This window comes from Amblyraja radiata, unplaced genomic scaffold (assembly GCF_010909765.2).
Source record: "Amblyraja radiata isolate CabotCenter1 unplaced genomic scaffold, sAmbRad1.1.pri S43, whole genome shotgun sequence".
NCBI lineage: Eukaryota > Metazoa > Chordata > Chondrichthyes > Rajiformes > Rajidae > Amblyraja > Amblyraja radiata.
Window position 1 is genome coordinate 1,693,804 of NW_022630150.1, and position 26,200 is coordinate 1,720,003.

The 26,200-nt window shown below is 43.8% G+C and overlaps 1 protein-coding gene across 1 annotated transcript in view; it reads left to right on the forward strand.

Moving 5' to 3' along the window:
* Positions 1–1,309: 1,309 nt before the first annotated feature.
* zcwpw1 (zinc finger CW-type and PWWP domain containing 1) overlaps positions 1,310–26,200 on the forward strand; it is a 40,135-nt gene continuing 15,244 nt past the window's right edge. The window contains exons 1-7 of the mRNA XM_033016317.1: positions 1,310–1,430; positions 1,925–1,987; positions 6,167–6,507; positions 9,633–9,711; positions 13,963–14,023; positions 14,867–15,000; positions 17,699–17,812. Of these exons, the coding sequence (XP_032872208.1) occupies positions 1,415–1,430; positions 1,925–1,987; positions 6,167–6,507; positions 9,633–9,711; positions 13,963–14,023; positions 14,867–15,000; positions 17,699–17,812 (808 nt within the window). The 5' untranslated portion in view covers positions 1,310–1,414. The remainder of the gene's footprint in view (positions 1,431–1,924; positions 1,988–6,166; positions 6,508–9,632; positions 9,712–13,962; positions 14,024–14,866; positions 15,001–17,698; positions 17,813–26,200) is intronic.

The window sequence follows — 26,200 nt, forward strand, 5'->3', positions numbered from 1 at the left end:
TATGTCAATGTTTTTTTGATGGAGGGCGGCAAGGTGGTGCAGCGGTAGAGTTGCTGCCTTACAGCGTTAGAGACCCGCGTTCAATCCTGACTGCGGGTGCTGTCTTGTACAGAGTTTGTACGTTCTCCCCTTGACCGTGTGAGTTTTCCCCAGGTGCTCCGGTTTCCTAATAATAATAATAATAATATATTTTATTGTCATTGCACATAAGTGCAACGAGATTTGGGTATGCAGCTTCCATCCGATGTCATAACTTAAATAACTAATAAAATTTAGATTTAGATACCCCAAGAAACATGGTTTGTAAAAAGAAAATTACAAACCTCTTCAGGTTTGTAGGTTAATTGGCTTCGGTAAAGATTGTAAATTGTCCCTAGTGTGTAGGATAGTGTTGGTTGGCATGGTGGGCTGAAGAGCCTGTTTCCGCGCTGCATTTCTAGACTATAAGAACTAAATTAATAGAGAGGATTGATGAGGGAAATGTGGTATATGTGTTGTTTCTGAACTTCCAAATGCTCGTGATAAGGTGCCACATAAAAGGCTTGCCAACAAGATTGGACTGCAGGGAATGAAAGGGGCTGGAGTCCAATGAATAAGTAGAAAGAAACACATCACTGCTGAAAGGTTGTGTTTGGGATTGGAGTGCAGTATATAGCAAGGATCTTCAAGGGTTGGTACCACGATCACTTCTATTCAGTCTACGACTAGGATTTGGTCTCCAGGGTACAAAGCTACAAAAACGGAGGGTTTATTTAAGATAGATGCAAACCACCAAATATTTTTTGTAAGGTACACAAAAATGCTGGAGAAACTCAGCGGGTGCAGCAGCATCTATTGAGCGAAGGAGATAGGCAACGTTTCGGCCCGAAACGTTGCCTATCTCCTTCGCTCAATAGATGCTGCTGCACCCGCTGAGTTTCTCCAGCATTTTTGTGTACCTTCGATTTTCCAGCATCTGCAGTTCCTTCTTAAATATTTTATGTATTTGTGTCTATAGGTTGGAATTGCTTCAGAAATCTCATTCAAAAGCAACACACAATTTATATAGCATAAAAAGAATCAGCAGCCGGGTATGAATTTCTAGAAAATTGTTTTTAGTGTTGAAGGCATATAAGTACACGTTGTTGATGTGAAATCACCAACCACGAAATCGAAAAAAATATTTATACAGCAAAGGTGAAAAGAGAAAATGAACAGCAATTAGTTCAAGAACCTCACATCATTTTTTAAAATAATATGAATGCTTATGTATCTAATTAGTTATAAAATGTGTAAAGGACATTATTTTAGACTTGTTTCTCTTTACCTCCAGGGACGGTGTGCATGAAAGAAGACTGAGTTTTCATATATTAACTGCGAACTTCACAAGTACTGAATTAAGTTGTTCGGAGAGCTGACAGACAGAGGAAGGACCATGAAAGATTTTGAAGGTGCAGTTTTCCCCAGAGCTGTAGATTTTTGATCATTAATATTTCGTATTGAATGAATCTCATGGTTTAACAAAGAAACAGGCAGAGTTAGATTATTTGTTTAAGAAGGAACTGCAGATGCTGGAAAGTCGAAGGTACACAAAAAAGCTGGAGAAACTCAGTGGGTGCAGCAGCATCTATGGAGCGAAGGAAAAAGGCAACGTTTCGGGCCAAAACCCTTCTTCAGAGTTAGATTGTTGATTAGTACGGGTGTTGGGTTATGGGGAGAAGGCAGGAGAATGGGGTTAGGAGGGAGAAATAGATCAGCCATGATTGAATGGCAGAGTGGACTTGATGGGCCGAATGGCCTAATTCTGCTGCTATTGCTTATGACCTTATGAACTAGTCATGGTGGTTTATATTATGAAAACTGATCTTGCATTCTATGAAGTAATGCATCTTTAAAATAAAGAACTTTTAATTGATCTATATTTTTAATGTTTAATTTTCTTTAGAGCTGAGAAAACTGTGCTGCAGCGATGACGCTGATGCGATCGAGATGACTGCAACAAGTAATGGTAGGTGATTCTCAGGTGCCTCGTGTCCGGTCACGAGTTAAGATTGTATTGTATTGTATTGTATATCTTGATTGTTATTTTCCTGAGTACTCACATACCCAGAGGAAACAAAAAAACGTTACTCAAACCAGTGTCCATTCAGTGTGCAGTAAAAAATAAATAGAAATAAAAATACATGTATCATGAACAAGTTTAACACTACTCTCAACTAAACATCAACAGGCGTTCCGATCGGCAGCGGCACGACAGTGGCTCTGTCCAGGTTGGTGGTTGGTGCGCGATACTTTGGCAGGGGGCAAAGTCCGTTTAACAGTCTTATAGCCTGCGGGAAGAAGCTGAGGAGCATCCTGCTGGTTTTGCAGCTAATGCTCCTGTACCTCTTCCCAGATGGCAGGATGGAGAATATGTGATGCGATGGGTGGTAGGGGTCTTTGATGATGGAGATGGCTCTGTTGATACTTTTTGTGGCAAAACTGTTTTTAAAAAATATTTCCATTTTTTGACCATTTTTGCTGAGTGGATCTTTATCATGTAACATCGTTCAAAATCTCACGGCAGAATGATTGTTGTATTTGCTTTAGATTTTTCTCACTGACATTTAATGTCAATATTAGTTTAAATGGATTTATCCTTTATTTAAAATAATGGACTAAGGAATTTCCAAATGACCTCAGGCAGGGTGGTGCCTGAATAGTCCATTGTTGGCTGTGGAAGGTGTGATATCAAGAGAACAATGTGGAGAGCTGTGGAACCGGTAAAATGACATGGATAGAGGAATGGGGCAAGGAGGGATGGGGATTGGAATGTTCATACCATCGGGTTGTAAGCTATCCTGAAGGTGGAATCTCATGAAGATAGGGTATAGGGTGGTAAAGAAAGCTTTTGATGTGCTAGCCTTTATAAATCAGAGCATTGAGTATAGAAGTTGGGATGTAATGTTAAAATTGTACAAGGCATTGGTGAGACCAATTCTGGAGTATGGTGTACAATTTTGGTCGCCCAATTATAGGAAGGATGTCAACAAAATAGAGAGAGTACAGAGGGGATTTACTAGAATGTTGCCTGGGTTTCAGCAACTAAGTTACAGAGAAAGGTTGAATAAGTTAGGTCTTTATTCTTTGGAGCGCAGAAGGTTAAGGGGGGGACTTGATAGAGGTCTTTAAAATGATGAGAGGGATAGACAGAGTTGACGTGGATAAGCTTTTCCCATTGAGAGTAGGGAAGATTCAAACAAGAGGACATGACTTCAGAATTAAGGGACAGAAGTTTAGGGGTAACATGAGGGGGAACTTCTTTACTCAGAGAGTGGTAGCTGTGTGGAATGAAGTGGTGGAGGCAGGTTCGATTTTATCATTTAAAAATAAATTGGATAGGTATATGGATGGGAAAGGAATGGAGGGTTATGGTCTGAGTGCAGGTAGATGGGACTAGGGGAGAATACGTGTTTAGCACGGACTTGTAGGGCCGAGATGGCCTGTTTCCGTGCTGTAATTGTTATATGGTTATATATGGTTACCCAAGCAAAATGTGGGGTGCTAGACACAAAATGCTGGAGTAACTTAGCGGGCAGCCTCTCTGGAGAGAAGGAATGGGTGACGTTTCGGGTCGAGAGCCTTCCTTTTAAAAAAAGGACCTGAAACGTCAGCCATTCCTTCTCTTCAGAGAAGCTGCCGGTCCCGCTGAGTTACTCCAGCATTTTGTGTCTATCTTCGATTTAAACCAGCATCAGCAGTTCTTTCCATCACAAAATGTGAGGTGCTGTTCCTCCAGTTTGCATGTGGCCCCACTCTGGCAATGGAAGACCCCCAGGACAGAATGGTCAGTATGGGAATGAATGAATGAATACGTTTATTGGCCAAGTATTCACATACAAGGAATTTGCCTTGGTGCTCCGCCCGCAAATTACAACATGACATTCAGTGACATTTAAGAATGATACATAAAACATTAAACATTAATAATAAAACATTATTGATTAAACATGTGAATTAAATTAAATACCAGAGCAAAAGAAGGCTAGAGATTTTTTGGTTATTGAGTAGAGCAACTACTCGTGGATAAAAACTGTTTTTATGTCTGGCTGTGGCAGCTTTGATAGTCCGGAGTCGCCTTCCAGAGGGAAGTGATTCAAAGAGTTTGTGGCCAGGGTGAGAGGGGTCAGAGATGATCTTGCCCGCTCGCTTCCTGGCCCTCGCAGTGTACAGTTCGTCAATGGAGGGAAGGTTGCAGCCAATAACCTTCTCAGCTGATCGGACGATTCGCTGCAGCCTCCAGGTGTCGTGCTTGGTGGCTGAGCCGAACCAGACCATGATGGAGAAGGTGAGGAGAGATTCTACGATGGCCGTATAGAATTGGACAATCATTGCCTGATTGTGGCAGATTGTGCTTCCTCATCTGCCGCAGGAATACATCCTCTGTTGTGCCTTTTTGACTGTAGAGTCGATGGTAGCCCCCCACTTAGGGTCCTTGGTGATGATGGTTCCCAAGACTCCACAGATATGAAGGGGAGCTGAAATGGTTGGCAACCGGGAGATCCCGTAGGCCTAGGTGGACTGAGCGTATGTGTTCAGCGAAACGATCTATCTTTGTGTATATTGACATTTCAGGTTGGGACTCAGAATCTGATGCAACGTTCTGCCCAGAGGTGTGGACGTACACCTTTGGCCTCCATAGATAGTGCCTGATGTGCTGCGTTTGTCCAATGTTTGTTTTTTATTATTCCAGATTCCAGCATCTGCGGCCTCTTTTGTGTTCATTATGGGTTGTGATGCAGAATGGGCAGAATAAAGATTGGGCAGAATAAAGATCTCACAATAAAGATCTATTAAAATTATAGAAAAAATAATAATTAAAATGAACAACTGTTATTTAAAAAAAACAGAAACACTTGATAGGTCAGGTAGCGTCTGAGAAAGGAGAAACATTATTCAAGTTCAGGTACCCTTGATAGCCTGACCTGCTGATGGTTTTACATAATTTTCTGTTTTTGGTTAACAAAAATAGACACAAACTGCCGGAGTAACTTTGTTTTTACTTTGTGGTCCTGTGGCATCGTTACCCAGATGGTGTAATATTCTGACAATTGTCCCAACATCCAAACTTTTTTGAACCTAATGCTGTAGGAAAAATTGTGCTTTGCTAAAAAAAAAGGGCCCTGGACCTGCAACATTAACTGACCTCCCGGTGGCTCAGCACTTCAACTCCCCCTCCCATTCCCCATCCGACCTCTCTGTCCTGGGTCTCCTCCATGGCCAGAGTGAGCAACACCGGAAATTGGGGGAACAGCACCTCATATTCCGCTTGGGGAGTCTGCATCCTGCGGGCATGAACATTGAATTCTCCCAATTTTGTTAGCCCTTGCTGTCTCCTCCCATCCCTCAGCCCTCGGGCTGCTCCCCCTCCTTTTTCCTTCCTTCTCCCCGCCACCCCCCACCAGTCTGAAGAAGGGTTTCGGCCCGAAACGTTGCCTATTTCCTTCGCTCCATAGATGCTGCTGCACCCGCTGAGTTTCTCCAGCATTTTTGTGTACCTTCGATTTTCCAGCATCTGCAGTTCCTTCTTAAACAAACTGTTTTTCTGCCTTCAGATACTTCTCGACCTGCTGAATGTTGCCAGCAATTTCAGTTTAATCTTTCAGATTGCTAGTGTTTGGAGATTTTTGAATACTTAAAAACAGGGAGATACGAATTGTATCTTACGTATCCTATGCAATAAGGGCGGCACGGTGGCACAACGGTAGAGTTGCTGCCTTACAGCGCCAGAGACGCGGGTTCCATCCTGATTGTGGGTGTTTGTCTGTATGGAGTTTTTAAGGCCAGTTGCATGGCCGTATGTCTCTTTATGACTCTAAATCATAAAATTAGGCTGCACCATCTATGATAAAACACAATAAAATTGCTGTATTGAAATATAAATTAAATTAAATATATTCAGATCAAGTAATAAAACTTTACCAGCATACTAAACAATTACATGTCGAATTTGGGGACAAACCACAAAAACTCTTAGCACGTCAGCTTCGAAAATTGGACGGTGAAAAAACAATCCACAAAATTAGACCAGAGACGCGGGTTCCATCCTGATTGTGGGTGTTTGTCTGTACGGAGTTTTTAAGGCCAGTTGCATGGCCGTATATGTCTCTTTATGACTCTAAATCATAAAATTATTTTTAATATCCAGGTATCGAGAAGGACATAAAGAAGAGCGGAAACTTTGTGGCTCCCACTGTGAAGGACATCCTAAAACTGAAGAAGAAGAAAGAGGTGCTGTGTGAGAATTCTTCCACTGAGATTAAGGGCCAGAATGGAGAAAGCACAGAGGACGTGTGTCTAGATATGGAAAGGAAAGGCCAGAAGAACTTTGCACTGAAACAAAAGAAATCCGTGCTAGAACAGAAACAGGCCAAGACATGTCTCGATGAAGGCTGTGTCAACAAACCGGGAAAAATCAACAATAAGAACCCTGAAGAAAAGGTTAAACACAAGACTAAGTGTGTTGGCCGTACAGCTAAACCAAATAAGGTGCAGTTCTGAAATATGCCATCTCATATCTGGATTGATTCATAACAATATAATGAGTACTGATTATTATTTTACACTCCCTGGACAATGTGAATCAGGGTTCAAATTTTAACAATTACGTATCACTTTTTTTTGTATGGAGATACAACGCAAAACAGGCCCTTCGGCCCACCGAGTTCGCACCGACCAGCGATCCCCGCACATTAACACTATTCTACACACACCAGAGACAATTTACAATATTACCAAGCCAATTAACCTACAAACCTGTACGACTTTGGAGGGTGGGAGGAAACCGGAGATTCCGGAGTAGACCCACGCAGGTCACGGGGAGGAGGTACAAACACCCGTAGTCAGGATCGAACCCAGGTCTCCGGTGCTGTAAAGCAGCAACTCTACCGCTGTGCCACCGTCATTTATAGAATGGTTAGGTAAAGGAAATATTGAAACCATCAATGGTCAAAAATAATACGAGGCATCAAGCCGACTAAGACAGGGGTGGTAAATAAGGGAAAGTGAGTAAACCATGGCATGACATTGCAATATTGCAACATTTAAAGAGTTTCCTTTTGGTTTAGAGTCCAGAGCGATACAGCATGGAAAGAGGCCCTTCGGTCCGACTCATCCAGGCTGACCAAATTGCTCCATCTAAGCTAGTCCCTGTTTGGCCCATATCTCGTTGAACCTTTCCTATCCATGCACCTGCCCAAGTGTCTTTCCAATACTGTTAAGGGCCTGTCCCACTTGCCATTTTTTTTCAGCGACTGCCGGCATCATATCAGCATCGCCAAAAGATTTTGAACATTTCAAAATCCAGCGGCGACAAAAAAAAATGTTGCGACACTTGAAAACAAAAACGCGCGTCGATACGTCATCATGCCGCTAAATTTTCAGTGACCTGATACGTCAGTCAATGGTGCCGGCAGTCACCCAAAAAAATCACCAAGTGGGATAGGCCTTTTATGGTACCTGCCTCAACAACCTCCTCTGGCAACTTGTTCCACACACCCACCACTCTCTGAGTGAAAACACTCTTCCACCTCCTTGTTTCTTGTACCTACTTCTTTAAGGGACATTGGAGCCTGTTGAACTAAACAGGAATTTCATATAGAAACCAGGAACTGCAGATGCTGGTTTACAAAAAACCCCCCACAAAGTGCTGGATTAACTCAGCAGGTCAGACAATAGGTGCAGGAGTAGGCCATTTGGCCCTTCGAGCCATTCAATATGATCATGGCTGATCATCCCCAATCAGTACCCCGTTCCTGCCTTCTCCCCATATCCCCTGACTCCGCTATTTTTAAGAGCCCTATCTAGCTCTCTCTTGAAAGCATCCAGAGAACCGGCCTCCACCGCCCTCTGAGGCAGAGAATTCCACAGACTCACCACTCTCTGTGAGGAAAAAGTGTTTCCTCGTCTCCGTTCTAAATGGCTTACTCCTTATTCTTAAACTGTGTGTGTGACCCCTGGTTCTGGATTCCCCCAACATCGGGAATTAGCCAACATCCCTGGAGACCTTTCCTGACCCGAAACACCACCTATCTATGTCTTCTAGAGCTGCTGCCTGACCTGCTGAGTTACCCCAACATTTGTGAGTTTGCTGTTCTTTCATGAAATAATTCATAACGTATGTTTGGTGTCCAAGACATGAAAATAGATGATCAGAGATTATGCCCACCTCACCACCGCCATCTACAGGTTCCCTTTCAAGTCGCACAAAATGTTGGCTCCTGACCAAAGCTGCTCTTTCACCACCATTGTGTCTACGTCGTGAAACTCCCTCCCCAATAGTAACCACCAGAAAGAAAGATTGAAGTAATTCAAAAAGAATGCTCATCGTCAACTTCTTAAGGGCATTTGGGGAGTGGGTAATAACATATCCTGAAAAAGTAATTAAAAAAAACATTGTAAAGGTTGCTAATCGTGCTGGGCATATATTTCATAAATTTGTGTTAAATAGAATTAGGCCTTTCGAGACATCAAGTCTACTCCGCTATTCAATCATAGCTGATCTATCTTTCCTTCTCAACCCCATTCTCCTGCCTTCTCCCCATGACCCCTGACAAGATTTGGATGATCAGCCATGATCATATTGAATGGCGGTGCAGGCTCGAAGGGCTGAATGGCCTACTCCTGCACCTATTTTCTATGTTTCTATGACACCCGTACTAATCAATAATCTGTCTCGAATCAAGAACCAGTCTGAAGAAGGGTCTCGACCCGAAACGTCGCCTATTTCCTTCGCTCCATAGATGCAGCCTCACCCTCTGAGTTTCTCCAGCATTTTTGTCTACCTTTGATTTTCCAGCATCTGCAGTTCCTTCTTAACCAAGAATCTGTCAATTTCTACTTTAAAAATATCAATTGACTCGGCCTCCACAGCCTTCTGTGGCAATGAATTCCAGATTCACCACCCTCTGACTAAAGAAATTCCTTCTCATCTCCTTTCTAAAGATGTAAAGATCTAAAGATGTAACAAGATTTTCTTTCTAAAGATGTCAGCTCCTTTCTATTTCTGGAAGTTTCATTACTTAATCAACTGCCCCATTCTCCTGTTCCACCTATTTCTTTTCAGGCCCCCCTAAGCCCATTGGAAAGGAAACAGAATGTTTGATATCCAAAATAAAAACAGAAAATGCTGGAAATACTCAGCCGGTCAGGTCATGTCCATGGACAGAGAAATGGAAATTAACGTTTCAGTTTAAGAGACTGTTCTGACGAAGGGTCTTTGACCTGAAATATTGACTCTCTGTTTACAGAAATATGGTCTGGCCTGCTGGGTATGTCCAGTATCTGCTTTTTCTTGCAAAAACATTTTTACTTAGATGTCTGAGATACAGTTAGATTATTCTTGAGTAGGAAGGATCTAAAGATGCTGGTTTATACTGAAGTTGGACACAAAGTGCTGGAGCAACTCAGCGGGTTAGGCAGCATTCCTGGAGATAAGGAGCAGGTGAACCCTTCTGACCGCGGACTTTCCCCAGGTGCTCCTCCTCTGCCACAAAGATGTTTTTTGTCGCCGTATGATATACTCCATGACCGCTGTAATAAAATAATTAAGTGTGACCCTGCAGAATATTTTGTTGGATTCTTTTCTAAAGTGTTGCATTCCTTTGTCTTTTTAGGAGATCCCGACACTCAGTGACAGTCAGTATGAAATGATCTTCCAGTCTGTCATAGACAAGTCTCTGGAGGAATGCATAGGTATTGTACCAAAAGAAATAGTAGTTAAGTAAGCTAGCCCTGATTGATCATTCATTGAATGGAGACTTGAGTTTGAATCCCTCCTTGGCAACTGGGAAATTAAAATACAAATAATTATATGGTAGTTATAAGTGAATGCACAACGCTTTCTTAAAAATCCAGTAAATACTACAATAAATATCAACCATGAAGAATTTAGATTCATTTTGCTTCAAGAATATTAGAAACATAGGAAAATAGGTGCAGGAGTAGGCTATTCGGCCCTTCGAGCCTGCACCGCCATTCAATATGATCATGGCTGATCATCCAACTCGGTATCCTGTACATGCCTTCTCTCCATACCCCATGATACCTTTAGCCACAAGGGCCACATCTAACTCCCTCTTAAATATTCAAGTTCAAGTTCAAGTGAGTTTATTGTCATGTGTCCCTGTATAGGACAATGAAATTCTTGCTTTGCTTAAGCACACAGAAAATAGTAGGCATTTACTACAAAACAGATAAATGTGTCCATATACCATGATATAAATATATACACACATGAATAAATAAACTGGTAGTGCAAATAACAGAAAGTGGTTGCTAATAATCAGAGTTTTGTCCGAGCCAGGTTTAATAGCCTGATGGCTGAGGGGAAGTAGCTATTCCTGAACCTGGTTGTTGCAGTCTTCAGGCTCCTATACCTTCTACCTGAAGGTAGCAGGGAGATGAGTGTGTGGCCAGGATGGTGTGGGTGTTTGATGATACTGCCAGCCTTTTTGAGGCAGCGACTGCGATAAATCCCCTCGATGGAAGGAAGGTCAGAGCCGATGATGGACTGGGCAGTGTTTACATTGGCAAATATAGCCAATGAACTGGCCTCAACTACCTTCTGTGGCAGAGAATACCACAGATTCACCACCCTCTGTGTAAAAAATGTTTTTCTCATCGCGGTCCTAAAAGATTTCCCCCGTTATCCTTAAACTGTGACCCCTTGTTCTGGACTTCCCCAACATCGGGAACAATCTTCCTGCATCTAGCCTGTCCAACCCCTTAAGAATTTTGTAAGTTTCTATAAGATCCCCCCTCAATCTTCTAAATTCTAGCGAGTACAAGCCGAGTCTATCCAGTCTTTCTTCACATGAAAGTCCTGACATCCCAGGAATCAGTCTGGTGAACCTTCTCTGGATGGCAAGAATGTCTTTCCTCAGATATTTTCAAAATACTCGTATGAACGAATCGAACATTGGCGATAATGATCGTGTAAACACATGATTAGATCTACAACACTCTCTGCATCGCAAAATGCAACATGTTGCACTAACCTGTATTAAAATCCATTTAATAACAGATCGAAATGTACATTTCAGAATAGCTGGTCTTTTTTTGTTTAAGGAAACAAGGTGCGAAGAATATGATGACAATGAGTAAAGCCAGGGTAAATAAAAGCCTACTAGCTGACAATTCTCGAAGAAAGCTTGGATTTGATAGGTGATGTGCTCCAGAGAATTAAAGAAGTTTACACGTCAAGACCCTTCTTCAGACTCGGGTCTGAAGAAGGGTCTCGGCCCGAACCGTTGCCTATTTCCTTCGCTCCATAGATGCTGCCTCACCCGCTGAGTTTCTCCAGCATTTTTGTCTACCTTCGATTTTCCAGCATCTGCAGTTCCTTCTTTAAAAAAAAGTTTACGCAATGAGTTATGATGAGGTTGTGAAAACATTTCCAGGGTTAATGATAATTGCAGAAGGATGTCGGAAAAGGGCTCATGGATTGTGGAATGGGGTGGGTAAATATAGGATTTTTTACGTGCAAGAATCAACTGGCATAGACTGGAGGGGCTGACTAGCCTGTTTAAGCAATGAATTTTGGTGTATGTCCTAAATTAGTGGCAGTGGAGGATTTAAATCTTCTTCTTCTTTCGTGTGGCGTGCACAGCCTAAAGGTGTAGGACAACTTGTTCTTATTTGAGCTTCCGTTTGTGCACGTCGAGTTGATTGCATTAGTCGAAACAGGGCGGACCACGTGAAGGTTGCAATCTTCCACCCCATTTAAATCTTCAGTCTCCTGTAGTGAACTTCAGAAACTGATATCTGCGCAGGGCAGGATACGATGGGATGTGCCCCAGGGATTTATTCTGGTGCTTCAGTTTTCCATAATATATATTACTAACTTGGATGAGTGGGAAGATATTTATATATTCTGGTCTGCAGATGGCACTGTTAAGGACAGGAAATGATGTTGAGTGGCACAGAATGTTACGACAGAGGTTTGTTTTACACTCATACTCATACTTACTTTATTAGCCAAGTATGTTTTGCAACATACGAGGAATTTGATTTGCCGTACAGTCACACTGATAAAACACACAAAACACATTTTAACATAAACATCCACCACAGTGACTCCTCCGCATTCCTCACTGTGATGGAAGGCGGCAAAAAAGTTCAATCTCTTCCCTTCTTTGTTCTCCCGCGGTCCTGAGTAATAGGACAAAAGAATGACAGAAAGGATTTGGCTATCCTATCCATGTACCTGTCAAAATGTTGCTGAAACATTGTGATAAACATTGCGAAACACCTGCCTCAACTACCTCCTCAGGCAGCTCGTTTCAGAAACCCCCCACCCTTTGTGTTAACAAAGTTACTCCTCAGATTCCTATTAAATCTTTCCCCTCTTACCTTAAATCTATGTCCCCCTGGTTCTCGGTTCCCCCTACTCTGGGCAAGAGACTCCAGGGCCTGTCCCACTTGCCGATTTTTTTCCGCGACTGCCGGCGTCATCTCAGTGTTGCCAAAAGATTTTGAACATTTCAAAATCCAGAGGTGACAAAAAAAATGTTGCGACATACGTCATCACGGCGTGAATTTTTCGATGATCTGATACGTCAGTCAATGATGCCGGCAATCGCCGAAAAAATCGGCAAGTGGGACAGGCCCTTCTGTGCTTTTACCCAATCTTTTCTTCTCTCTATTTTGTACACCTCTATCAGATCATCCCTCATCCTCCTGTGCTCCAAGGAATAGAGTCCCAGCCTGTTCAACTGCACCCCCTATAGCTCAGGCCCTTGAGACCTGGCAACATCCTCAGAAATCTTCTATGCAGCCTGGAAAAGCTTGGAATTAGTACAGGGCTTTGGTCAAGCCCATCTGTAATATTGTTCACTGTTTTGAGCACCAAATCAAAGGAAATTATGTTATAATGCAGATTCACTGCAAGTGAATGAATGTGTGCTTAAAAACACTCAGCTTTGTGTCACATTACATTATTGTAAAAGGCCTGGCTCAGCTTCAGATCATTTAGTCAGATTGCAACAGTGACCATGTGACCAAAAGAACACAAAGTTTAGCGCGGAAACAGGCCATTTGGCCCACCGAGTCCATGCTGGCCAGCGATCCCCGTGCACTAACACTATCCTACACACACTAGGGACAATCTTACAATTCTACCAAAGCCAATTAACCTACAAACATGTACGTCTTTGGAGTGTGGGAGGAAATCGGACCCCCCAGAGAAACATTAGCAAAAGTAACGTTAGCAAATTTGCAGATGACACAAAGCTGGGTGGCAGTGTGAACTGTGAGGAGGATACAGGGTGACTTGGCCAGGTTGGGTGAGTGGGCAGATGCACAGCAGATGCAGTTTAACAAACTTCAGGTCCTGCAGTTGGTCGAAAAGACGACCTGGAGAAAAATTTTGCTTAGAAGACTCAGCGTTTCATTGTATGCACTAAAGGAGTAGACCACTAGAGGATGCTCTTATACTCAAAATAAACAAGAAACTAATGGAGACACAAAGAACTGCAGGTGTTAAGAGTCTTGAGCAAAACACAAAGTGCTGGAGGTACTGGGGCAGCACACTGGCGTAGTGTAGAGCTACTGCCTTACAGCGCCAGAGACCCAGGTTTGATCCTGACTAAGGGTGCTTGCCTGTACCGAGTTTGTGTGTTCTCCCCATGACCTGCGTGGGGTTTCTCCGAGATCTTTAATTTCCTCCCACACTCCAAAAAATGTGGGGGATCTGTGGTCGGCGCAGACTGTGGGCCGAAGGGCCTGTTTCCGCACTGTATCTCTAAACTAAACTAAAACTCAATGGGTCAGGCAGCATTTAGGAAGGAAATAGGCAGGCATCCAAAGATACTGCCTGACTTGTGCGCTCTGACTTAAAGAATTGAGTGAGCTTATTTATAATTGTTACCATTTATTTAATTTAACTTGTTTGTTCTTGTTTTGAGTATAATGAAACTGACTTTTATTTATTTAACTTTATATCAGCTAGTCGTAAGAAGCATGAAGTGGAAAGCTTTCTGGAGGACAGTGAATTGCTGCTTGCCAGGTTAGTGTCCAAATACACACCCGTGTAAGGAATGATCGATTAGAAATGCAATACCGTTCCAAATAAGAGGTTCCCCAAAAGATTTGACAATAGACAATAGGTGCAAGAGTAGGCCATTCGGCCCTTCGAGCCAGCACCGCCATTCAATGTGATCATGGCTGATCATTCCCATTCAGTACCCCGTTCCTGCCTTCTCCCCATATCCCCTGACTCCGCTATCTTTAAGAACCCTATCTAGCTCTCTATTGAAAGTATCCAGAGAACCGGCCTCCACCGACCTCTGAGGCAAAGAATTCCACAGACTCACAACTCTCTGTGAGAAAAAGTGTTTCCTCGTCTCTGTTCTAAATGACTTACCCCTTATTCTTAAACTGTGTGGCCCCTGGTTCTGGACTCCCCCAACATTGGGACCATGTTTCCTGCCTCTAGTGTGTCCAAACCCTTAATAATCTTATATGTTTCAATAAGATAGCCTCTCATCCTTCTAAACTCCAGAGTGTACAAGCCCAGCTGCTCCATTCTCTCAGCATATGACAGTCCCGCCATCCCAGGAATTAACCTGGTGAACCTACGCTGGGCTCCCTCAATAGCAAGAATGTCCTTCATCAAATTAGGGGACCAAAACAGCACACAATACTCCAGGTGTGGTCTCACTAGGGCCCTGTACAATTTGGGGTCAGAAGGCTGCACATTCGACACACTGCCATCAAATACATGTGCGTCAAATCTTCTGAAATTTGGTTCCATTCTTCAAGGAATTATGCAGATTATATAACCTTAATTGAAAGCTGTTAACGACCTGTTTTCACCCGTGCGCTCATGAAATATTTATTTTCCACATAGTGAGAACACTGAACCCGCCATAAACAACTGTAGTGAGGATTTAGAGATGCAGGGAGTTCGGAAGATAAAGACCAAAGCAAAGGACAAGAAAGTGAATAGATTGTCTCGGAAAAGTAAAAGTGCCACCAATATACGTAAGCAATGAGGAGCAAAGTTTGCACAGATTAACCAGGCAATGCACAGTATAGAGATGTCATTTTACACCAGATACACTGGATTATTTAATTAATAACCAGACAAATGGTTTGTTACGGAGGTACACAAAATTGCTGGGGAAACTCAGCGGGTGCAGCAGCATCTATGGAGCGAAGGAAATAGGCGACGTTTCATAGATGCTGCTGCACCCGCTGAGTTTCCCCAGCAATTTTGTGTACCTTCGATATTCCAGCATCTGCAGTTCCTTTTTGAACAAATGGTTTGTTACATTTGGTTTGCTATGTGTTTGAGCAGACTTCTTCAAGCCATGAGAACTGTAAACATTTGTGTCATGAAAGTAGACAAAAATGCTGGAGAAACTCAAGAGAATATCAGGTGCTGCCTCACCCACTGAGTTTCGCCAGCATTTTTGTCTACCTTCGGTTTTTCCAGCATCTGCAGTTCTTTCTTGAACATTTGTATCATGAAAGATCATTGTGCTTGCATTTTAGTTAAAGAAATGAAAGAATGTCAGCAGTTTCTCAGATCATCTTCAGATATTTATCAACTCCTCCATTAAAATATGTTCTGGTTTTGTTTACAACCTGTGGGGGAATACACCTGCCTTAAAAAAAATTGTAATTGTCTATAAATATATGTTTAGATGAGTTCAGAGATACAGCGCGGAAACAGGCCCATCGGCCCACCGAGTCCATGCCGACCAGCGATCCACTATCCTACACACTAGGGACAATTTACAATTTTTACCGAAGACAAATTAACCTATAAACCTGCACATCTTTGGAGTGTGGGAGGAAACCGGAGCACCCGGGGAAAACCCACGCAGATCTCGGTGAAAAAGCGTACAAACTCCGTACGGACAGCACCTGTAGAAAATATTGATCCCGGGTCTCTGGTGCTTTTATGCCCCTGTCCCGCTTAGGAAACCTGAACGGAAACCTCTGGAGACTTTGCGCCCCACCCAAGGTTTCCGTGCGGTTCCCGGAGGTTGCAGGTGGTTGCAGGTAGTGGAAGCAGGTAGGGAGACTGACAAAAACCTCCGCGAACCGCACGGAAACCTTGGGTGGGGCGCAAAGTCCCCAGAGGTTTCCGTTCAGGTTTCCTAAGTGGGACAGGGGCATAAAGGTAGCAACTCTACCACTGTGCCGCCCCATGTTATTCAGTCTGAAAATGACGATGTTTTGCTTGAGGGTCCACCACTGGGACATTCAACAATGCCCATTTGGGTGTGATTGGATAACCTTGAACAATGAGAGTTTAGCAGATTAATCCAGTAAATCTAGGTCCATGTTACATAAACATAAACATAATAAACAAATAGGCCGTTCAGCCCTTCAAGCCAGCATCGCCATTCAATATGATCACGGCTGATCATCCAAAATCAGTACCCGTTCCTGCTTTCTCCCCATATCCCTTGAATCCATCAGCCCTAAGAGCTTTATCTATCTTGAATATATCCAGTGAATTGGCCTCCACTGCCTTCTGTGCCAGAGAATTGACCACTGAAGTATTTGAAAGCAGGAATAAAAATATGTTTTTGATTGTCCTGATTGGGAAAGCTGGCATTTATTGCCCATTCCTAGTTTCCATTTGAGAAGGTAACATCTTTTTATTCCTGCTTTAAAATACATCAGTGGTCAATTACCTTGAAATGGTTGGCCAGAGGAAGAGTGGTCCTGGTACGATGCTCACTCCAATATAATCAGATCTATGTTAGGATTTTTTTTTAACTTGGAAAAATCTTATTAAACTTACACATTGTTAGAGCCGATGCCTGGCGATCCCAGTTGTCTGCTAGCCTGCTGTCCATTGGGCTTTCTGGGGCTCTACCAATGTAAGGCAACTCCAGGTGGATGTCGGAAGGAACTGTAGATGCTGGTTTACACCGAAAATTATGGAGTAACTCAAAGCAACAGGCAGCATCTCTGGATAGAAGGAATGGATGACATTTCGGATCGAGATCCTTCCTCAGACACAGAAGGGTCTCGACTCGAAACGTCACCCATTCCTTCAATCCAGATATGCTGCTGTTCTGCTGAGTTACTCCAGTGTCTAACTCCAGATAGCTGCTAGGCCCCTTTGGAAGGGCTATTTACAGTCACCCATGTGAGAGCCAGCTGGACTCGCCTAACAAGCCCAGCAAGCCAAGGGTAGAAACAATGAACTGAAGATGCTGGTTAATGCACAAAAGGACGCAAAACGCTGGAGTAACTCAGCAGGTCAGGCAGCTTCTCTGGAGAACATGGATAGATGACGTTTCTGATCGAGAGTGAGTCTTCAGACCAGCCATGGTGGCAAGTTTTTTTTTCCTGAATGATGTGAGTGTTTCGTAGAAGATCAGTTATTTGGAATAGCGATGCACCTCACAAAGCATGCAACATACAGGAAAATGGAAACAAACATATTCATCATAAAATCAAACATTATTACAATAAAAACACAAAGTGGGGAGTAACTCAGTGGGTCAGTCAGAATCTCTGGAGTACATGGATAGGTGACGGTTCGGGTTCAGACATTATTGTGCATATTACACATTTCTTTCCACTGACTAATCCAAAGCTTACTTTTCCCCGCAATAGAGGTTGTATTTCAACAAGGGAGAGTTATTCCGCAGTGATATTTGGGCTAGGGGAGTTCCGCTCAGTAACCTTTGTTTGATAACTCTTTTGCTTTTAGATGAGGCAAGTGAAGCGAACAAGGAGAGAAGAAAGCATAAACGGAAAGGCCAGCCAAAGAAAATTGTTCCCGACTACACCCGATTTATCGACGACGATGAGGAAACCGCAATAGGTGAGTCTGGTATTTTTCCACTTAAGCAGCATAAATATTGTGGACTTTTGGCATTCTTGAATGCTAGTATGTGTGCAGCACTGTGCATATGTTTGGTGAGAACAGGGTCGGATTTGGCTGCGTGCATGTGGTTAGTCAAATAGTATTCTATTTCTCTAGTCAAATACGGTTTACAAGTGTAAACAATTTTCTTTTGCAAGCTTCTAGCGCAGAGTAGACCATTCAACCTCCCGTGCCAGTCATTGAAATCATGGCAGATACCCTTCTTTAGACTTTTGAGATACAGCGCGGAAACAGACGCTGCGGCCCACCGAGTCCACACCAACCAGTGGCTCTTAACCTTTTTGGCATACGTACACGCATACGCGAACAAAATACTGTATGTGGTATGTATCTTTGTTATTAGGTTTCTAAAATGGGCTCAACAAATGAATGAATTATTTATGACCTCCTTCATGTCCCCCGGTAAAGCCCCAAATGATCCCCAGGTTAAGAAACACTGCCGTACGCTAACACTATCCTACCATTAGGAACGATTTACCAAAATGTTACCAAAAGCCAATTAACCTACAAACCTGCACGTCTTTGCAGTGTGAGAGGAAACCGGAGCGCCCGGAGAAATTCTACGCAGTCACAGGGAGAACATGCAAACTCCGTACAGACAGCGCCTGGTCTCTGGCGCCGTAAGGCAGCAGCTCTAACGCTGAGCCGCCCCTCTTGATACTTTCCCGGCTTGATTCCAACCCTTACCGAAAAACAAAAACCCCTTCAATCTCAGCCCTCAAATTTTCAATCGACTGAGCCAGCTGTGTGAGGGAGAATGAGTTTCAGATTTCCTCAATGACTTATAATTCCCTAAGTGTCAGGTACATCTCCGACACAAGTAAGTAGCCACAGATGACATGTCTCAAGAAGGGTCTCGACCCGAAACGTCATCCATTCCTTCCCTCCAGAGATGCTGCCTGTCCTGCTGAGGTACTCCGGCATTTTGTGTCTATCTTCGGCTTAAACCAACATCTGCAGATCCTTCCTACACATTTTGTCCTCTCCACTCCACTATGAAATCTCCTCAAGGTATGGCGATTTTGAAGAAGCTCCGATAAGAGAGTCTGAAGAAGGGTCTCGACCCGAAACATCACCCGTTCCTTCTCTCCAGAGATGCTGCCTGGCCCGCTGAGCTACTCCAGCATTTTGTGTCTAACTTTGGTGTGGGTTTCAACACATTGCTTAAGTATGGGAATTTTATACAGTTTGCTGAATCCATTTCTATCTCACCAAATATAAAAATGTTCAGCAGGGAAGTAGATATCGATCAGAAACGGCAATTCAGTGGGATTTTTGACTCAAGGACATAAAGAATTGGCAGCGACCCGATTGTTGTGTGGACTTAAATACTGAACATCATTGGTCACCAAAACTGGATCCTTCCTTGTCTTTTACATCCTTCTTCAGGATGTGAGCCTGTAAGCTTCAGGAAAGCGATGACACAAGAGAACGTGGAAGGGTGTGTGTATACGTGCATGTTGGAGAATTGAATTATTAAGGCATGTGGGGAGCAGACATGGTGGCGATGTGGTGTTAAAATGGAGTCTCAAACATAATCGTATCCACGGTCTTAGAATAAAGGGGAGGCCATTTAAGACTGAGGTGAGAAAAAACCTTTTCACCCAGAGAGTTGTGAATTTGTGGAATTCCCTGCCACAGAGGGCAGTGGAGGCCAAATCACTGGATGGATTTAAGACAGTTAGATAGAGCTCTAGGGGTTAGTGGAATCAAGGGTTATGGGGAGAAGGCAGGCACGGATTATTGATTGGGGATGATCAGCCTTGATCACAATGAATGGCGGTGCTGGCTCGAAGGGCCGAATGGCCTCCTCCTGCACCTATTTTCTATGTTTCTATGTATTGAATGGCTGAGCAACGGCAAGGGGCTGATTGTCCGTTTCCTTCTTGTTTTTTACTCACGTACAACCAGCTACTTGCTTCCTTTCCACAAACTAACCAGGTCCTTTCAGCTTATTGACCTGGTATCCACTGCTGTGTATATTTTAAAGCTGAAATTGTGGAACAGCCGATTATTCCAATTCTGCATGGCACTAGTGGAATTCTTTGCCACAGACGGCTGTGGAGGCCACAAGTCAGTGGATATTTTTAAGGCAGAGATAGATAGCACGGGTGTCAGGGGTTATGGGGAGAAGGCAGGAGAATGGGGTTAGGAGGGAGAGATAGATCAGCCGTGATTGAATGGCGGAGTAGACTTGATGGGCAGAATGGCCTAATTCTGCTCCTCTCACTTATGACCTTATTCTAAAATATCTGTGCTGACGTACTTAATGTTTTTAGTTTATTTTCGCATGTACTGAGCTACAGTGAAAAGCGTTTGTTGTGGTCAGCAGAAAGACTATACATTATACAAGGGTTTTGGCCCGAAACGTTGCCTATTTCCTTTGCTCCATAGATGCTGCTGCACCCGCTGAGTTTCTCCAGCACTTTTGTATACATTATACAATGTATAGTATACAAGACTATAGTATACAATGTATAGTATACAAGACTATACAATCGAGCCGTCCACAGTATACAGATACATGATAAAGGGAATACTGATTAGTGCAAGAGAAAGTCCGATTAAAGATAGTCCGAGGGACTCTAGTGAGGTAGATAGTAGGTCAGGACCGCTCTCTAGTTGGTGGTAAGAGGATTCAGATGCCTGATAACAGCTGGGAAGAAACTGTCCCTGAATCTGGAGGTGTGTGTATTAGGCGGTTTCTTATGTTATATAATTGAAGAGGTGTTTCATTGTCTGAACTATTTGGCAACGCATGAGAAAGTAAAAGGAACCACAGGGATGCCAGATTTTCTCTTTTGTACTTCGAATGCGATAAAGATGTCATAACATAGGGATACGTACATCTAAAACTTTTATAGTCAATCAGAAGCAGTGATTATTTATAAGGCCTTTTCTTGCCTCAACTTTCAGTCTAATGAAGGGTCCTGATCCGAAACGTCACCCATCCTTTTTCTCCAGAGATACTGCCGGACCCGCTGAGTTACTCCAGCACTTTGTTTCTATCTTCGGTATATGCCAGCATCTGCAGATACTTTCTACACAGTGTTTATTTATATTATTTCCTGCATATTTTGTTAGTCTAAACATTTCTCCGGATGTGGGACAAACACACATTACTCCCAATTCAGGACAGGTAAAATGTTCTTGATTCTCATTTAAGGGAAGGGCTGACATAGTCATGCTTGTCCTGTAGGGAGAAAGGTCATGTTGAGGGCCTGTCCCACTGCGGCGACCTAATTGGCAAGTTTAGAAGAGTTTAGGAGAGTTTGCAAAAGTGCCATGTTGAAGACCTCCTTCGACTATGTTGAAGACTAGCTTCAACTAACTTTGGAGAAATTGGACATCGTTATAGTGGAGAATGAAGACGACCTCCTTCGATCTCCATCGACCTCCCTTCGACTATCTACGACATCTACCTTCGACTACCTACGACTAACATGCCGACCTACTACGACCTACTTCGACTAAACCTACGAGATTTTTTTCCACGGCGACCTTTTTTTACTCGCGGGGCATTTTTCAGCATGTTGAAAAATACGCCGCCACCTAGCTGAGGCCTCGAGTAGGCGGAGACCACTCTCGAGCATGAAGGAGAGTTACACAGACCTCCGAGGACCTCGTGTCCACCATGCTGCGAGTATGAGTCGAGGGCAAACTCTTCTAAACCCGCCAATTAGGTCTCCGCAGTGGGACAGGCCCTTAAACAAAGTCGAGCAAGGTAAACTATTCTCAATGGCAAAGGATTCACATACCAGTGCACAGAGTTGAAAATTTGGAACAAGAAAGATATTTTCTTTACACAAAGGGTCGGCTCATGAGCAGCGTATTTCAAGTTCAAGTTCAAGTGAGTTTATTGTCATGTGTCCCTGTATAGGACAATGAAATTCTTGCTTTGCTTAAGCACACAGAAAATAGTAGGCATTTACTACAAAACAGATAAATGTGTCCATATACCATGATATAAATATATACACACATGAATAAATAAACTGGTAGTGCAAATAACAGAAAGTGGTTGCTAATAATCAGAGTTTTGTCCGAGCCAGGTTTAATAACCTGATGGCTGAGGGGAAGTAGCTATTCCTGAACCTGGTTGTTGCAGTCTTCAGGCTCCTGTACCTTCTACCTGAAGGTAGCAGGGAGATCAGTGTGTGGCCAGGATGGTGTGGGTCTTTGATGATACTGCCAGCCTTTTTGAGGCAGCGACTGCGATAAATCCCCTCGATGGAAGGAAGGTCAGAGCCAATGATGGACTGGGCAGTGTTTACTACATTTGTGGTAAAAGCGGTGGAATTATTCACTTCATTACAGGGAAACTAACAAGGAGGGTTTGGTTTGAAAGGGTAAGTGGGAAGAGCACAACAAACTGTGCAAGATAATTTGTGTAGGAAGGAACTGCAGATGCTGGTTTACACCGAAGGTAGGCACTCAGCGGGACTGGCAGCATCTCTGGAGAAAAGGAACGGGTGGGTGACACCCTTCTTGGTCCCTTCTTCATAATAAAGATAATTTAATGAAAATACGAGAATCTTTCAATTAAATATTTCTGAGTGAACGGTTTGATGGAGCTCTTAAAGATAGCGGAGTCAAGTTTCTTGACCACCCTATCTTATCTGTGATGATAGGCAGTGGTGGCAGGTTCTCCGGATACTTTCAAGAGATAGGGCTCTTAAAAATAGCAGAGTCAAGGGATATGGGGAGAAGGCAGGAACGGGGTATTGATTGTGGATGATCAGCCATGATCACAGTGAATGGCGGTGCTAGCTCGAAGGGCCAAATGGCCTACTCCTGCACCTATTGTGTATTGACATCAAATCTAGTTTAGGAGATTAAGTGCCCTGCCCTCTTCCTTTCATTCTCATTTCAGAGTCATGAAGGTGATTAGTTAAATGTGTAGGGCAACGGGGTGAAAGATTCATACTTGATATTGAAATATCTCCATGGTTCTCATCCTCAGAGTTCAGCAACCGGCCCAGCCCCTCCTTCATCGCCACATCCCGGTCAGACATCTCCAGAGGGAGCGGGTCCATGGAGCCTTCTCGTGGTGGGGATAATAGCCATGATATGCCAGCTGGCAACTCCGATCCATGGGCCATGCCAGCGGCCATGGGAGAATACCTACCAAAGGAGGAGGAGGAGAGTGCCCAGGATAGTCCGGCACAAAATGCTTCCAAGAGTCTTTCAAGGGGCATTAGGGAGGTTGGCCAGTATAGAAATTCTGTGTTTGGTTGCCATCAGCTAGAGGGAGATGTTGGGGATGATCTTGCTGCCAAATTCTTGGAGCTACAGCAGGAAGGTTTTCACATCCTGCACAGGGATTTGATGCAGCTACAGGAAACCTTAGGGGAAGGGATCAGTAGCTTTTCCCGCAAACTAGCTAAGAGGCTGGTCAGAATGTCCAACCAAATGTCCATCTTGGTCGAGCTGCTGCGTAATATTAACACCGCGCTGGAGCCCAGTACCTCGCCGCAGATTTCAGTCGCCTGTCAAACCACTGGCGAGGAGGTTGAGGACCCTTCCGAGACGGCTCCGGCCCACCCCACCACAGAACAAGTCGCGGACAGCATGGAGCCCAGCACTCCCTCTCTGACCGCCGCCCTTAGGAAGCGACGTCCGCCCACGGTGACAAAGAACGAAGAGAAACAATCGAAAGTAGTTAGAATGGGTGTTTGAGAGCGGACCGTTCATTGACTGCTTGTCTGGAATGTTCAAATTGTTGCTCAGGCGAAGAAATCTGTATGATCACCAGTTATTTTAGCAGTTGGTTTTGTTGATACTTGTATCATTCGGGGAAGGGAAAGGTATTTTATTTGGTGAGGGAGTTTGGCCGTGTTTGCCGTATAGGGTGTTGTTGTTTTTGTTGTGTGTTGAAAGCGGAGAAGGTGCAAGGATGCCTTTGTTGAGATCTCCAAACTGTTTGTTAGTTCACGGAATGAAATATCTCAGGACAAAGTTTGTTCACTTCTGTTTGAAGCTGTTGATGATTCTCTTTCCTATTAGAAGCCACTTCAATTTCCTTTTTTTTTTAAAACAGGGGACGGGTGGCAGGGGTGAGGGAACTGTAAATGTGCAAATTGCTCGAAAGGAAACCACAAGTATAACGCTCTTGGGCATTATCCCACAGAGGGGGCAGAGTGACTTGAAATTAGTCTGAACTGTGCCTGCGTTATAGAGATAATAAACAAGAAGGTGAATCGCCCATGTTGCACTTGTACAATTCTGGGGGCCCATTCCTTATAAAAAGCCGCAAGATAAGCCATCTGTTTCTTCTGGACTGTTGATAGATGTATGGAGCTTGGTGCAGGGAGAACGTTGGGGGGGGGGCATAGAGAGAATAAGGTGTGTAGAGAGTAAATGGGGTGTAAAAATGAAGAGCAAATAAATACCAGTTCTGTGTTTCCACATGTGAAACAATAAATAGTCCCCCCTATGCAATCCATTAGTTTTGTGTTGTTTTTCTTCTCACACCATCCACATACAATGCATACGTACGCGTCCTTGGTGAACAGCGGAACAGAGCGGTTATTTCCAGTAGGAAATCCCAAGTGCCGATTGAAGCAATGGCCTGGCGTAATGTCTTGCATACTTGGGACCGCAATGAGCCTTCACATAAACACAGCAAGTGGGCAGCACGGTGGCACAGCTGCAGAGCCAGAGACCCGGGTTTGATCCTGACTACGGGTGCAAGCCTGTGCGGAGTTTGTACGTTCTCGCCGTGGCCTACGTGGGTTTCCTCCGAGATCTTCAGTCTCCCACACTCCACAAAGACCTACAGGTTTGTAGGTTAATTGGCTTGGTATAAAAGTAAAATTGTCCCGAGCGTGTGTAGAATAGCGTTAGTGTGCGGGGGTCGCTGGTTGTGTGCGGATTCGGTGGGCCAAAGGGCCTATTTCCATGCTGTATCTCTAAACTAAAGTAGTAGTAACTCAGCTGGTGAGGTAGCATCTCTGGAGAGAAGGGATTGGCGATGTTTCGGGTCTCGTCTGAGTTAAGGGCCTGTCCCACTTTCATGACCTAATTCACGGCCTCTGCCGAGTTTGCCCTTATACTTGCAGCATGGTCGTAGGTAGGTCGTAGCAGGTCGTGATGCTCGTCGTAGGTACTCGTGGCATCAAGTAGGTCGGGGCGTTTTTTCAACAAGATGAAAAATGTCCACGAGTAAAAAAGGTCGTGAATTAGGTCGTGAAAGTGGGACAGCTCCATTACTCCAGCATTTTTTGTCCACCTTCGATTTAACCAGCATCGGCAGTTCCTTCTTGAACTAATGTAGCAGTTAATGCATAGACACAATAGGGCATTGTGTAAATCTGTGGTTTACAAAGGAGCTATTTAGTGAAGGAGAAGGAACACTCAGTAGGGGATAGAAACATAGAAAATAGGTGCAGGAGTAGGCTATTCGGCCCTTCGAGCCTGCACCGCCATTCAATATGATCATGGCTGATCATCCAACTCAGTATCCTGTACCTGCCTTCTCTTCATACCCCCTGATCCCTTTAGCCACATCTAACTCCCTCTTAAATATAGCCAATGAACTGTGGCCTCAACTACCTTCTGTGGCAGAGAATGTGTGAAAAATGTTTTTCTCATCTCGGTCCTAAAAGATTTCCCCCTTATCCTTAAACTGTGACCCCTTATTCTGGACTTCCCCAACATCGGGAATAATCTTCCTGCATCTAGCCTGTTCAACCCCTTAAGAATTTTGTAAGTTTCTATAAGATCCCCCCTCAATCTTCTAAATTCTAGCGAGTACAAGCCGAGTCTATCCAGTCTTTCTTCATATGAAAGTCCAGACATCCCAGGAATCAGTCTGGTGAACCTTCTCTGTACTCCCTCTATGGCAAGAATGTCTTTCCTCAGATTTGGCTCAGGATTGCGTTCAAACGTCGTGGAAATGCAACACACAATTGGGATGAAGTCATCTGCATGTTGGGGGAGAGGCGAGGGTGCCTTAAAGACAAAATCAAATAACAAAATGAGGAAGACAATGGCCGATCCATCATGGGTACTCACCTCCCCACCATCAACGGGGTAGATAACAAACTCCTGCCTCATAAAGGCCGGTCACCCTGCCCACGCTCTCATCTCACTCTTGCCATCGGGTAGAAGTTACAGGAGTCTTAAACCCATGATCTCCAGATTCTTGCCAACAACCATCAGGCTACTGAATAAGTCGTCAAGAGAGTTTATTGTCATGTGTCCCAGATGTGTTCACCAGACTGATTACTGGGATGGCAGGACATTCATATGAAGAAAGACTGGATAGACTCGGCTTGTACTCGCTAGAATTTGGAAGATTGAGGGGGGGATCTTATAGAAACT